Below are 13,731 nucleotides of genomic sequence, written 5' to 3' on the forward strand. Positions count from 1 at the left end.
CTGAAGGTTGCCATGGAGTTAGATACTGCAGGAACGGCTTTGCTCGTCTCCCTCAGGGCACCAACGGCGGATCTTTTAATCCCAATGGCACAACCAGTTCACCCTACACCTTAACACCCCTCACGCCTGAGTATCTCCAATACGGTATCCAACTTGAAAGGCGCTATATAAGTCAGTTTTGTGCGTGTGTATCTGTGTGTTTATGTATATATATCTGTTTGCGCACACGTGTCTGTGAGGAAGCATCTGTATGTGTGTGTATATACTTGTGCTGGGTGTAAGTATATGTATATATTTATGTTTGTGTGTATCGATGTGTAACTGTATATGTCTGTGTATAAAATTGCTGTTTGTGGGACACTGCAGTGCGCAAACTGGCTGCTGTGTTTCACCCACAGACTACACAGTCAATCCACTTTCAGTAAAATCTTGTGAAGCTTTTTGAGACGTCGCGATGATACATACCTGCGTGTCTGTGTGTGTGTGTGTGTATAAGGCATTGGCCGGTCTGATCGCACTCAGCGTTTGAATGAAAAGCTGCAGCAAAATCCTTCCCATTTCATTCGGAATTTATTCTCCCGCATCAGCAGTTTGAAAAAAAAACCCCACAACATCCACAGGAGTAAATCCCCAGCGAGGTTCTCCCGCCCTGTATAACTCACTAATCCAATCCACGAGCCGTGGCAGCAAAACCCACAGGAAGTATTAACAACACTAAAAAGCAATAATTTTTGAATGTCCCAAATGAAATCAAGGATTGCGCAAAGTAACTATGCAAATGTCAATCTTTGGATTCGTGGGGGGGTGGGGGGGGGGGGGGGGGGGGGCGATAACCTGCCTCCTCAGAGTCTAAAATGTCAAGGTTTTCACCTCATCACTGCGCTGGTGATCATCAGCGAGGGAGGGGGAAGTTACATAGATACATAGACATAGAAACAGGAGAAGGCCATTCAGCCCCTCAAGCCCATTCCTGTGATCTTGGCCGATCTGTATCTCAACTCCAATTACCCGCCTTTTGCCCCCCTTATCCCTTGGTCAATCGGCTGCCGTGTTTCGCCCCCCAATAAAGTACACAGAAGCTCCTCTTTATGACACATTCTGCGAAGCGCTTTGAGGTGCCGTAAACGACGCGATGAGGCGCTTGTATCAAATGCAAAGAATATCATTGTTTGTCGGCACCGCGTTCAATGGAGACCAATTCCTCTGGTCGGCAACAGCGCACGTCACGGGATTTCCCGTCGAGTGTAGTGACTGGATATTGCAGGCGGACGCAGCAGCAAATTTGCCCACAGCGGGCTGTGAACCAATCTCGCTCCCCCTCTCACCCCCACCCCATACTGCCTCCCCCCTACCCCTCACACCCCCCCTCCCCACACACACACACACACAACTCTCCGCCACGTAGCACCTATTCTAACATGATACACTGATATCGACCAGCCAGAGCAAGGCTCTGTGCATAAGAAAGATTCAGCGCACTTCCTCAGTCACTTCAGAATTTCAGCATCTTAGAGCATCAATAAGGACCGGCCACCTCCCGAGACTGTGGATTGATTTGTGTAATGTTATTCATAATCGCTAGTTTTTTTTTGGCAACAACCTGGATAATGCAACCTCATCACTGAGACCTCCCCGAGATCTCCATCAAATGCCGGCGCCCCCCCCCCCCCCCCCCACCCACCCTCGCCGCCCTCACCCCCAGTCATCCTCCCGTTCAAACCACATGATGTAGCCGCTAATTCGTGTCTATGTGAACAGCCGAGAATTGATGTCCGATAAAAAGCAACGAGACGGAGACAGGACCTCGAGCGAGAAAGAGAGACAGAGACACACACAGAGAGAGAGAGAGACAGAGAGAAACAAGATGTTGAGAGAAGAGAGAACCAAGAGAGAGAGAGAGAGACTTCCTAAATAATTGTTTCTCAATTGTTTCTGAGCGTAAATTTAAAGCAACTTTCTTTGTATTAAATGACCATAATCACTCTAACGTTCCAGGACTGTTCCCACTTGTTAGCGATTCTATTACTGACCCTGGGGCAGTGGGAATATGTAGGGACTTGTTGCCCGTATTGACAGCTTAATCAGACGATGTAAATGCAATTAAGAGGAATCCAGACACACACACGAGGGAGAAGAGGCTATAAGGGTACGGGGAGGGTGTGGGGAATGGGTTTAGACTCCTGTGGCCTGGTTGGGCTGAACGCCCTGTTTCCGCGCTGTACATTCTGTGCAAATCCATGTAAATCCCTGCATCGGGTCAGTGGCAACACTCTTGCCTCCCTCGGAGTCAGAAAATTGTGGGTTCAAGCTCCACATCGGGCCATGTAGTCTAAGCCGACGCTGCAGTGCAGTGCTAGGGGGGGGGTGTTTGCATTGTCACAAGTGCCGTCCTTTGGATGAGAAGTTAAACCGAGGTCCCGACTGCCTGTTCAAGTGGACGTTTAAAGGTCTCGCGGCGCTATTCGAAAAGAAAAGGGAGTTTCCTGGCTGACAATCCCCCCCAAATAAAATTGGTCGCTCACTCGTTTCACGGCTGTTTGTGGGACATTGCTCCGAGCAAATTTGCTGTCTCCTTTGCCTACAAGTACACTGCAATACACAGTGTTTACTATGAAGTGCTTTGAGACTTCCTACTGATGTTATAACACAAATGGATTATTATTATTATTATTATTAGGTTCAGAGCCTCAGAGTACCTCTCGGGAAGATTTAAACACAGGCTCCAATTACACTGGAGAGTGAGAGAGACATACTGTCAGTGGGAATCAACGAGAGAGAGAGGAGAGAGAGAAAATATCCACAGGACAGGTAGGTCTTTAAAGAGATTTACAGGAACTCAGTTGAACCCCCTCACTGAACAAGGGAGAGGAGGAAGAGAGGGGGAGAGGGGGAGATGACTAAAAAAAAAGCATTCAAAGGGGTGAGATTCGAAAACCACTTAATGTGCTCTGTTGTGGACGAAAAACACTGTGGCAAAGATCGAAACTAAATCGAAATGATCTTGAATTGAATGAACAGCAATATCCAGATTCCAAGGACTAAGGGAATAATAGCGTTGGTTTGGAAAAGTGCATATTTAATAAATCAGGATTACGCTAGCGATGTTTTAATGCACTGGGATTTATTTCGCTCCCGCTCTGAGTCCCCACCCCCCACCCCCCCCGCCCCGCGTTTTAAGGGTGAGGGGTTATACATTTTTAAGTGAGTGAGACAGGATTTTTTTTTGCGAATAATCTGATTTAGATAATGCGAATTTCTTTCGAAGCGATTTGGAAACCGATCTCGTAAATTCTCTGAGTAAAGCTCTGGGGCCGGTGTGTCAAACGTTAAATGCGCCACAGCCCCTGCTCTTGTCTTGCTATCACTGCGATACTCTTGCCAGTTGGTGCAGTTTATTCCACGCAGTCAGTGGGGGAACTGAAGATTTACTCAAATCGAGGAGTTTGTGGGTTCAAGCCCCCCCACTCCCCCCCATTACATTTGAGCTCACAGTCTAGACTGATGCTCCAGCCCACTGCTGGGGGGGGGGGGGGGGGGGGGGCTGGACATTGCTGTGCTTAAAATTGGTTGCCGGGTTCACCTACAAAACGCAACGCCCACAAAATACACAGTCAATCCACCTTACAAGCTTTTGTGAGGGGCTTTGAGACGTCTCAACGAGGTGATAAGCCGCGATATTAAATGCAACGATTATTATTATTATCATTATTACAGTCACTACACGTGAGACGTCCCGCAGGCGTGAAAGGCATTGTATCGAACGCGAGGATTTCATATGTATCTATCTATATTTTTTGCTGAAATGGATTTAAAAAAGACTGGACTGCAGCGCGCTACGTTTGCAACCTGTGAACTCTCAATAATTCTGGTTCTCATACGTGCTGCGGGGAAACTGTGTCCCCGGCCACAACTTTCATCCAGTAAATTATTCATCTGCTCTCGTCCCTGCTTCGAAATTGATTGCACTATTACCGAGCGATAGAAAAACAGTTTTAAAGATGCTAATAAGAGAAAATAAATAAACCTGCTATAACATCTGACTCATATATATATATCTATATATATATTATAGTCTCTGTGCTTGTATTGCTGCACTTTTGTTTTATATATGAGGCATAATTCTGTCTGCAGCTTTTTTTTTTAGCAAAACTACTTTGGAATATGAAAAGAAATCCGATTGAAATGAAGATTAATTCCACGTCATTTTTTTCAATAAAAAAAAGGATCCGATTTTTAAATCACTTCTTCGCATGAGAAATCGTGCGCTCTTGATTCCGCCCAGAAAATACACACTCAATCCACGTCGCAATATATTCCGTGGAGCGCTTCGAGACGTCTCGGCGACGTGATAAGGGCGCAATATCAAATGCAAGGATTTTATATTATTATTATTATTATGTCATGTGGGGGTGAGCGGAGGGATATGATAATATCTCCCCTTTGACAGCCAGGTGCTCTGTAACTGACCGAGCTGACAGCACATGAGACACTATCAGACCATCAGATGAATGTAGCGGGCGGTTTTACTGGACAGCTTGGCTCGCACAGAGGAATGGAATGAGCTACAGTGGACATCACTCTCTCTAATGGGCCATTCAGTCATGCCCGTCGCAAATGCTTACCGTCTGCCTGTCACGCAGTCAAAACCTCGGGGTCAACCCAACTGCGGAGTGACGCGCGCACACGCGCCCGACACACACACGCAAAGACGCACCACACACACGCACACGCGCACGCTCACGCACACCCACGCAATCACCGAATGAAAACAACCAATAATAAAATCCTCGCCACCTTTCACGTCGGGCGACGCCTGCTTTGAAGCGCAGGATTCGCTGTCTTATTTGGTTTTATGCGGAGCATAGGATTTCCTCCACCCCAACATCCCCCCCCCCCACCCAACCGTTTGCTCTCCACCCCTCTCTGACCCCCAAACCCGCAGCTCGGGGAACGAAACCCCCTCATTATCCAGCGCCTTGGGACGCTTGAAAGGCAGCTGGTTAAATCCAATTTGTTGTTGTTGTCGTTGTTGTTGTTGCTGCTGCTTTTGTAAAGTGTAGTGACCGAGCGTTTTTGCGGGAACCAAACCCCCAAAAATAAACGATCTCGAACACACGAGAGCCACGGGACGTACGATGAGACGTCTTCGCGCCAGCTTCAAAAGCTGCCCGAACGCTTTCACTTCTTCGGCTGTTCGGAGTTTCCCGCGGCTTTGATGTACGAAGCCTTTAAACTGAGCCACGTCTCGAATTTTGCTTTGGAGATGTAAGATTTCAGTTCAAACGGAAGAAGACCCACGTGAAAGGGAAGCGTCTGAGATCGAGTGGTGGGGCGCGAGCGAGCGAGCGACCTCGGGATTCAACATGAAATGCACTCACACAATTCAATTTTTACAAAATTCATTAAGTAAACTCGTCTGGTACAATTCATCAATTAGTGTCAACTACCCTTTCCTCTTGTGGGGGGATTTGAAGTTCCAGCTGTAGATGAGGCCCCTTTATTTCCATTTATTTTTGTAAATCAAAGCTTGTCTTTAACGTGGATGAGTTTGACCCTCTCTTCTCCCGCTCCCAACTTCCCCTTCCCTCCCTCCACACACACTCTCGACCACCCCCCCACCTCCCCTCCCCTCCACTCCCCTCCCCTCGGCAAAACACGACTCATTAAGGGTTCCAGCGAGGGAGCGAGCACCAGCACGGACACGATGGGAGAGAGAAAGAGAGAGAGAGAGAGAGAGAGAGAGAGAGAGAGCAGGGGATTGAACGGGAGTAGAGAGCTCCGGGGGTGTGGGGGAGCGAGCACCAGGGGAGAATGAGTTATCAATGCGAAGAACAGGATAGAAATGCAAGTTGCTGTTGTTACGGGCAGAAGATTAAGGATGTGAGAAATGTTCCTCTTAAAAAGTCCGAACCGCCGCGTTCGGCTTTGAAGCTTCCAGGTGATTCAATGAGATTACTGAGCAAAGAGCATGAAGGATAAGACAGCAGGTGTCACTTCCTCTCCAGGAACGAGCTGCTGATGAATGCCTTTTGCTCACTCGTATAAGCGCCTGAGAGAGGAATTACTCTGCTTCTAACGAGACTGATCTGTGACTGACGGACAGCTCGCCGTCACCGTTGTCCACAGTCGCCTACACCCGGCAGTCGTCGATGGGAAGAACCCTGACACGTCTCAACGAGATAAGGTGGTATCGAGATATTTTTTTTCCTTTTTTCTCTCTCTCCCACCTTCTCCCTTCACCTCCTCCCTCCATCTCTCTCTCTCTCTCTCTCTCTCTCTCTCCCCTTCCATCGCGCTCTCCCTCCTCCATCTCTCTCTCCCCCTCCATCTCTCTCTCCCCCTCCTCTATATCTCTCTCCCTTCCCATCTCTCTCTCTCTCTCGCTCTCTCTCTCTCCCCCTCCATCTCTCTCTTCCCCACCTTCTCTGTCTCTCCCACTCCTTCTCTTTCCACCTCTTCCTCTCTTTCTCTTGGTCTCTCTCTCTCTGTGTCTCTGTTAAGACACCCCATTTTAATTCCAGTGTCCACCTGAACCCTCTTTCCCCCACCCCAGAAACAACAGAGTTAACTTCCAAAATACAAACATTAGCGAGCTTTATTGTCAGCACATATTTTTATGCCCACAAACCTCAATATTATGACAGTGTCTGTTGATATCTGTGCCCTGGATGGCAGATTTCACGGTGGTAATAAGCTTCTGAAATTGGACACACAAACTCAAGAGTCCCTCTCCAGTAATAAGAGACTGAAAATGACACAAGCTGTGAACATCTGTGTTCTGGGACTTTGAGCTCACGGCGCAGGTCTCTAATAATAATAATAATTGCATTTGATGTAGCACCTTATCGCGTCTTCGAATATACTGTAAAGTAAACTGACTGCACTTTGTTGGCGAAACACGGCAGCCAATTGTGCACAGCAGCGTCCCACAAACAGACGTGTATTGAGCGACCCAATTATTATTACTATTTTTTTAAGGAATTATTATCCCCGGAAAAGCAATCCGCCAATCGACCAGCAACTGAGTTCCTACTTACTGCCAGGCAAACAGAGGCGTGTGGAGTAAGGAAATTTGCCCAACGTTTCGCCCTGCCCCGGAATCAAACCCAGGTCCTGGTGAGACCACACCTGGAATACTGTGTGCAGTTTTGGTCGGCTTATTTGGGAAGGATGTACTTGCCTTGGAGGGGGTGCAGTGTAGATTTACTGGGTTAGTGCCAGGGATGAAGGGGATGAGTTACGAGGAGACGCTGACCAATTTGGGCCTATATTCTCTAGAATATAGAAGAATTAGAGGGGATCTTATAGAAACCTATAAGATCATCAAAGGGCAATGATAGAGTAGATAGTGGGAGATTGTTTCCCCCGGTTGGAGAAACTAAAACCAGGGGTCACAACCTGAAAATCAGAGGCAGCCCTTTCGCACTGAATTGAGGAAGAACTTCTTCACTCAAAGGGCAGTGAATGTATAGAACTCACTACCCCAAAGGGCTGTTGACGGGTTGTAGATTTCTTATTGCAAAAGGGATTAAGGGAAATGGGGATAAGGCAGGGTTATGGTATTAGCTGGAGTTAGATTAGAAGATCAGCCACGATTGAATGGCGGGGCAGGCTCGAAGGGACGAGTAGCCTCCTCCTGCTCCTACATATTATGTTGTTATGTCATCTCGCTTGCGAGGCGAGTGCTCTAACCACAAAACTAAGCTACAGGCTTGACCTTCCAGTGCAGCCCTGGGGGAGGTGAAGGAGGTAGAGTGCGCTGCACTGTCAGAAGCACTTGTCCAGCTCCGAGTCTGTGCCTGTTCACGTGGACTTCAGAGATTCCCCCACGATGCTTGCAGATAAAAACTAGTCCTCCGCTACACGGTGGGTGTTTGTGAGGCCTCGCTGTGCCCCGACTGAGAAACATACAGTCACTACCCTTGACAGCAATTTCCCAGTCAAAGCACCTCGGTGGGTCGCTTTCCGTGGGGTAATAATCCCTCCAAAAGAAATCAGTGAATCAACGACCGATTGAAACACAATCAGCAGCTGTGTTTTGCCGATTGCTGTGCGCAATGGGCTGCCGCGTTTCTCCCACAAAATACACGGTCAATTCACCTTACGATATATCCTGTGAAGCGCTTTGAGAGGTCTCAACAGTGTAACAAGGCGCTATAGCGGACGCGAGGATTATATGATTATTATTATTATCATCGCCAGAATTCCTGCTGTGCAGTTAGGGAAATGTTTTGAAAGCTTTGAGCAACACAAAGTCATCGGGTTTCCGTTGCCTATTAACTTGCCTATTAGACTGCTCTTCTATCAGCTGCTGCGGAGACGCCAGAGATTACTTAGACACCTGTGCGAAGAGGACGGAACAGTGGGGAGGGAGGTTCCTGCAATCTCTCTCTAACAATAATAATACTAATAACCGTTTGCAATTGATATTACAATTGACTGACGCTGGGGTCAATGACGAAAGCAGAGCGAACCAAGTCTTCGGGAGGGAGGAGGGGGGAAACGCACCCCCCTCTCATGTTAGGAGCTCGTGCGGGGCGCGGCATCCATTAAATTGCACGCCTGATCGGGGGAGATGGGGGAAGCGTAAGAGGAACTCACCGCGGAGCAGGTCAGCGCTCTGGTGAGGTCCCCCATGAGCTCGCACCAGCTCCCAGTCGAAATCGTCATCGGTGCCTTGGACGTAGTCGCACGGTCCCGCGTCTTCGTCGAAGGTGCATTCCTCTGCGGGAGAAGAGAAGAGACACGGACGGGTTTGAGGAGCTGAAAAAAACGCACGGATTCCACGAGGTGTGTGGAGTTCGCTGGCTCAGGAGGTCAGAGACGCAGACTCTACCGGAATGTTTCGAAAGGGAGCGAGACGGAGAGAGGACCGGGGTCAGAGACAGCATTGCCCTGAAGTTTCCACGTGGTTTACACGTGGCGCGCAAGACCCTTCGGTCATGTGCCGAGGGAGCACTCCGAGCCCGAATGAGGTCACCCCGAGGCTCCCGGCTCCACGCTGACCCAATCACACAACTGCCGAGACAAGTAATTTGCTCCCCTGGCGATCGAGAGCTCTCAATCACAAGCCGCCACTGGAGAGAGGCACAGGGAGCTTCTTCAACACAATCACACACCAATCATCTCAATTGGAACCAATCCATTGACCTGCCGATCTCAGGCAGGAAAACCCAACAAATGTACGGATCGCTGATATTACAGACGCACAACAGCTCCCTGATCGACTTGTTCATGGCTGCGGGGAGTTTGCGAACAGGCAACGAAGGTGCTTGAAATCACTCACTTCACGGGTGTCTGGGGGTGGGGGGGGACACACGTCGTTGCGGTGCGCGCAAATCGTCAGCCTCTTTTTTTTGGTTTGTTCGCCCACAAAATGCACAGTCTCCGCACTTTACGGTAAATCCCGTGAAACGCTTTTGAGATGTCACCGCGGTGGGGGGGTCTTGGCTCGACGCGGGCTCGATATCGATTACAAAGATTATTATTATTAGGTAAAACGCACCAGTTAGATTTTTACTTGACTTTCCCCTTCTGTCTTTCACCGCGCTGGGCAGCCTTGCGTAGCGGAGTTGACTGGACTCCGGGAATGACAAACAGCGAGCGGTCAGCCACTGCGATAAGCAGCTGCACATCCATGGCTGGAGGCTTTTCAGTGGAGTTAATTTAATCTGAACAAGACTCTCTGCTTTGACAGTCAGCCAGGCCTCGCTGAATGCAGGTACAGTGTTATGACTTTGCACTAGCGAGATAGCAGAAACAAACCGACAGATGTACGTAACGGTTCACACTCACGATCCCAAACTCTGTCATACTCCCCGAGGAGGTTAGAGACAGAGGCAGAGACACGGGAGATAGTCGTTCTGCCTGGTCAACTCTATTCCATCACGTCAGATCTTTTAATTCCGCTTCCCTGCCTTTTCCTCTCCTCTCTCCCCCATTCACACCCCTTGACTCCCACCTTTTTCCTGTTCCTAACAACTCAGCTCAAGTGAATGGTCAATTTCACTTGGGAGGGAAGGGGTGGCTGGACTGTCAGCCGGGATATCGGAAGAAATTTCCCTTCTCTTTACGGACAGCGCTGTGCGAAGTCTGTAGCATCTGGCCGGCTGAACGGGGCACAGGCGGGAGTTTGGTTAAAGTTCTCATCCGATGGACAGTGCCTCCGACAGAGCAGTTACCCCAACACCCACTCTGGGGGTCCCCCAAGCCTTGGCTCTTGGCCCCCACACCTAATCCTCTCCGGAAGAGTGAGCGCATTCCACTCCGATAACCTATCTCTGCGATCTCCGTGTGTAAGGTGGGATGCACGGAATTCTCGGTTTGGTTTGGATGCTCTTAAGCAACAGCGATGGGTTCCCTCCCGTGTCAGACACCCGGACGAACCCCCCCATAAAAATATACAGAGAGCCAGGCAAAGAAACCCGACCCCCAGAATAGACTTCCTTCTGGCACGCAACGGAGAGAGGAGGAGAAGCTGTGAATGCGCACACAGAGGCAGTGTGGGCTGTGAGCGAGGACAGGAGATCTGGCGAGGGAGGAGAGCAGGTGACAATTACAGCCCACACCATGTGAGCTGTGCAGTATCACATCATCGTCAGCTAAATGTCAGGGTCACAGCGAGTTGACACGCGATTTCTTATCAATTAGCCATTATATTTGTTTTAACTCCCTTTTGTCATTTGTTTCCCGAGCTGCCGATGCTTCTCCTGCTGACGCGAGGCGCTGTAATTATCTGCTTCCCAGAATTTAGTTAATTGCGCCAAGACACTGCCCACTGGTTGCCGAGAGGCGGGTGGGCATGTCACGGACATCTGATGAAGCTCAAGGACGTGGGTTCCAGTTGGTGAGCTTAAAATCCTCATCCTCCCCTTTAAAATCTTCCACGGTCGTGCTCCCCGCTACTTCTGTGACCTCTTAACACCAAACCCACCTTCCTGCTCCCTCCACTCGGTGGGTACTGACCTGCTCCGTGCCCGTTCCACCATTGGCGGCCGGGCCTTCAGCTTTTCTACCTCCCCCCCCACCCTTTGGAACTCTGTCCCTGAATCCCTCCGCCTCACCCCCTCGCTCACCTCCTTCAAGGCCCATCTGAAGATCTTCCTCTCTGACCGTGCCTTCGGCCGCACTCCCCCTCTACCCTCTACCCCTCTTGATTCCGACCTCCAGCTTTGGTGCAAACCCTTAACTGTCCAGCGCCTTGGGGCGTCCTTCCGAAGTGCGAGGCGCTGAATGAATATAACTTGTTGTTGTTATTATTGTTGGATCATTCGATCGAAGGGAGAGAGGAACGTGTTGTAATCTGTCCCTCCCCTTTTCCCTCCCTCCCTCCCTCTCACCAGTTAACAGAATTCAGTCTCCGTTCGGCAAAACAGAGGATCAAAGAGCTTGTTAAACAAATTGCAAACACCACAGCTGTCTCACAACTACCCATCCAGTGAGGGAACAAAAAAAAAGGGAGGTGGGCGGGAGGGTGTCAAGCTTGAAATAAAAGCACAATTGGATGCCCGCTGCTGTGAGAGCGAGCGCCGAAACACTTTCATGCCCGTTCACAAATTTCATGTCTGAGGAATCAAACGGCTCATTCCTATCGCCTTGACACACAACAGCTCCCGACTGATTATCCTCGTGTGTTATTCTTGTCCTCGTCCCCTGTGGAGTAGGGTCCTCGCCGTTCTGCGGCACCTCCTGCGCGTCTTGTGGTGTCGGTACCAATTGGGAGCCCGTCGCGCCAGTTATCAAGCTGCGCGACGGGTTGGTCCTGTTCATCAAAAGGTACTTGACAAGAACAGCGACTTGCATTTATACAGCACCCTTTAAGCGTCTCGGGAAAGCTTAACACCAACACATACAGCCAGCGATTAGGCGATGGTACCACACCAACAACTTGCATTTACATAGCGCCCAGGGTTTGGGTGCGCTTAAGACTGGTGGAGCCTGATGCCAAGCCGGACTGGACTGGAGTGAGCCAACGGTCGAATGGACTGGGTTTCCTAGTGCTGAACGCTGGACGTCAGGGAAGTGCACAGGTAAAGGTCGTGTGAGGAAAGAGAAGAAGATTGGGGTCAACTGCATTATCTTACGCCACTCGATTTACAGGTTAACACCACCTCAGCACAAATCAGCGTCGTTACAAGAGAAAGGATGATTGAGCCGGAAAATTGACTGGCTGGAATTACAGAGTAAGTTACTAAATTAATTGACCACTCCACAAAGACACTGCTAGATTTGAATAATTCAATAAACATCTAACTGCGTTGGGGATGGGGGGGGGGGGGAGACAAAAAATACACTGACTTAGTTTTTACATCTATTTACAAGACCGCCTTCGCTAAATAATTCAACTTCGTGGAGGTGAATAATGAAATTAGTGGCTACTTTTATAAATTATTTAATGAGCCTCTCACACAGCCACATTATTCTGGAGTTCCGTAACGTAGTGATTAGAGCGAGAGGACCCGTGTTCGATTCCCGGGTGGGGCGAGACCTTGGGTAAGTTTCCTTACTCCAGACCCGGTTTCCGTGGGTATTTTATCGCCCCCCCAACCCCATCGCCCACCAAAATCCCATGGCACTACCCAAAAAGACAGGTGAGTTTCTCTTTTGTTTGTGGGACATTGCCCTATGCAAATCGGCTGCCACGTTTGCCTGCAAAATCACTGCACTTGACTGTCCGTCGCTTCGAGACGTGCTCCCGACACGAAAGGGTCGATATAAACCTATTATTATTATTACTGTTGCAGTATTCACAACGCTCCAGGTAAACCTTGGCCGTTTGCGGGGCCGATTGCTGCCGCACTCGCCTACAGCAAACACACGCAGCCACTCCCGGGAGCGTCTCGAGATGCCTCACGGATATGAAGGGCTCCGCACCAAAAGGAGGGATTATAATATAAATTGTACGGAATTATTATGATAGATTACAATAACATCGCTCGGCACTCACCAGCTAGCCTCCATCTGGGAAGCCCGTTTGTATAAATAGATTCCTGCAGCAGCGATAGATAAGGTAGAAACATCCCTGGGAAGGAGCTGAGTGGGAATGTGGGAATACCAAACAGTTGTCAGTGGGAATTTCTTTACAATCACAAACTCCTCGCAATATTTGGCTATTGTGCTCGAACCATGTAGCATGCTAATCAGCTGTCAGGTTGTTACAGGAAAAAACATGCGGCTAAAATACAATCCTATCACTGAGAAAATGTCTTTTATTAACCTCCCGCTGAGATAATTTTCTCGTGCAAATGTTACCAGCCAAAATGGCTTTAGTTAAAATATTACAACTGGGAAATCAAAGCGAGACAGTTACCTCGGGTCTCTCTCTCTCTCATTTTCTCTATCTCTCCCTTTTTTCTCTCTGTGATTCTGTCTCTCTCTCTCTCTCACACACACACACACACACACATACAAAAGGACAGACACACACACACACTTAAGCGGGCTTAGTTTCACAGCCCTCTTTGGATCTTGTTGTCGCACCACGTTCCAAAACTCACTGACTTTGTACCGTATTTTTTATATATTGCTATTACCCCCGTAAGTCGGTTGCACTCTCGCCTCGGATTTCGGAGGTCGTGGGATCGAGCCCCCGCGCTGGGGCTTTACGCTCACACAGTCTAGGCTGACACTTCAATGCAGTGCTGGGGGTAGGGGTGTTGGTGGGGGGCGGGGGGGGCGGGCGCTGCGCTGTCGGAAGTGCCGTCCTTCGGGTGAGACGTTAAACCAAGGCTC

The 13,731-nt window shown here is 49.3% G+C and overlaps 1 protein-coding gene across 7 annotated transcripts in view; it reads right to left on the reverse strand.

The window, feature by feature from the left end:
- ptprub (protein tyrosine phosphatase receptor type Ub) overlaps positions 1–13,731 on the reverse strand; it is a 119,499-nt gene that overhangs the window by 67,200 nt on the left and 38,568 nt on the right. For all 7 annotated transcript variants that reach the window (XM_042338627.1, XM_042338628.1, XM_042338623.1 and 4 more), the window contains exon 2: positions 8,602–8,724. In XM_042338627.1, coding sequence (XP_042194561.1) covers positions 8,602–8,724 — 123 coding nt within the window. The remainder of the gene's footprint in view (positions 1–8,601; positions 8,725–13,731) is intronic.

Source organism: Callorhinchus milii, unplaced genomic scaffold (genome assembly GCF_018977255.1).
Source record: "Callorhinchus milii isolate IMCB2004 unplaced genomic scaffold, IMCB_Cmil_1.0 Scaffold10, whole genome shotgun sequence".
Classification (NCBI taxonomy): Eukaryota; Metazoa; Chordata; class Chondrichthyes; order Chimaeriformes; family Callorhinchidae; genus Callorhinchus; species Callorhinchus milii.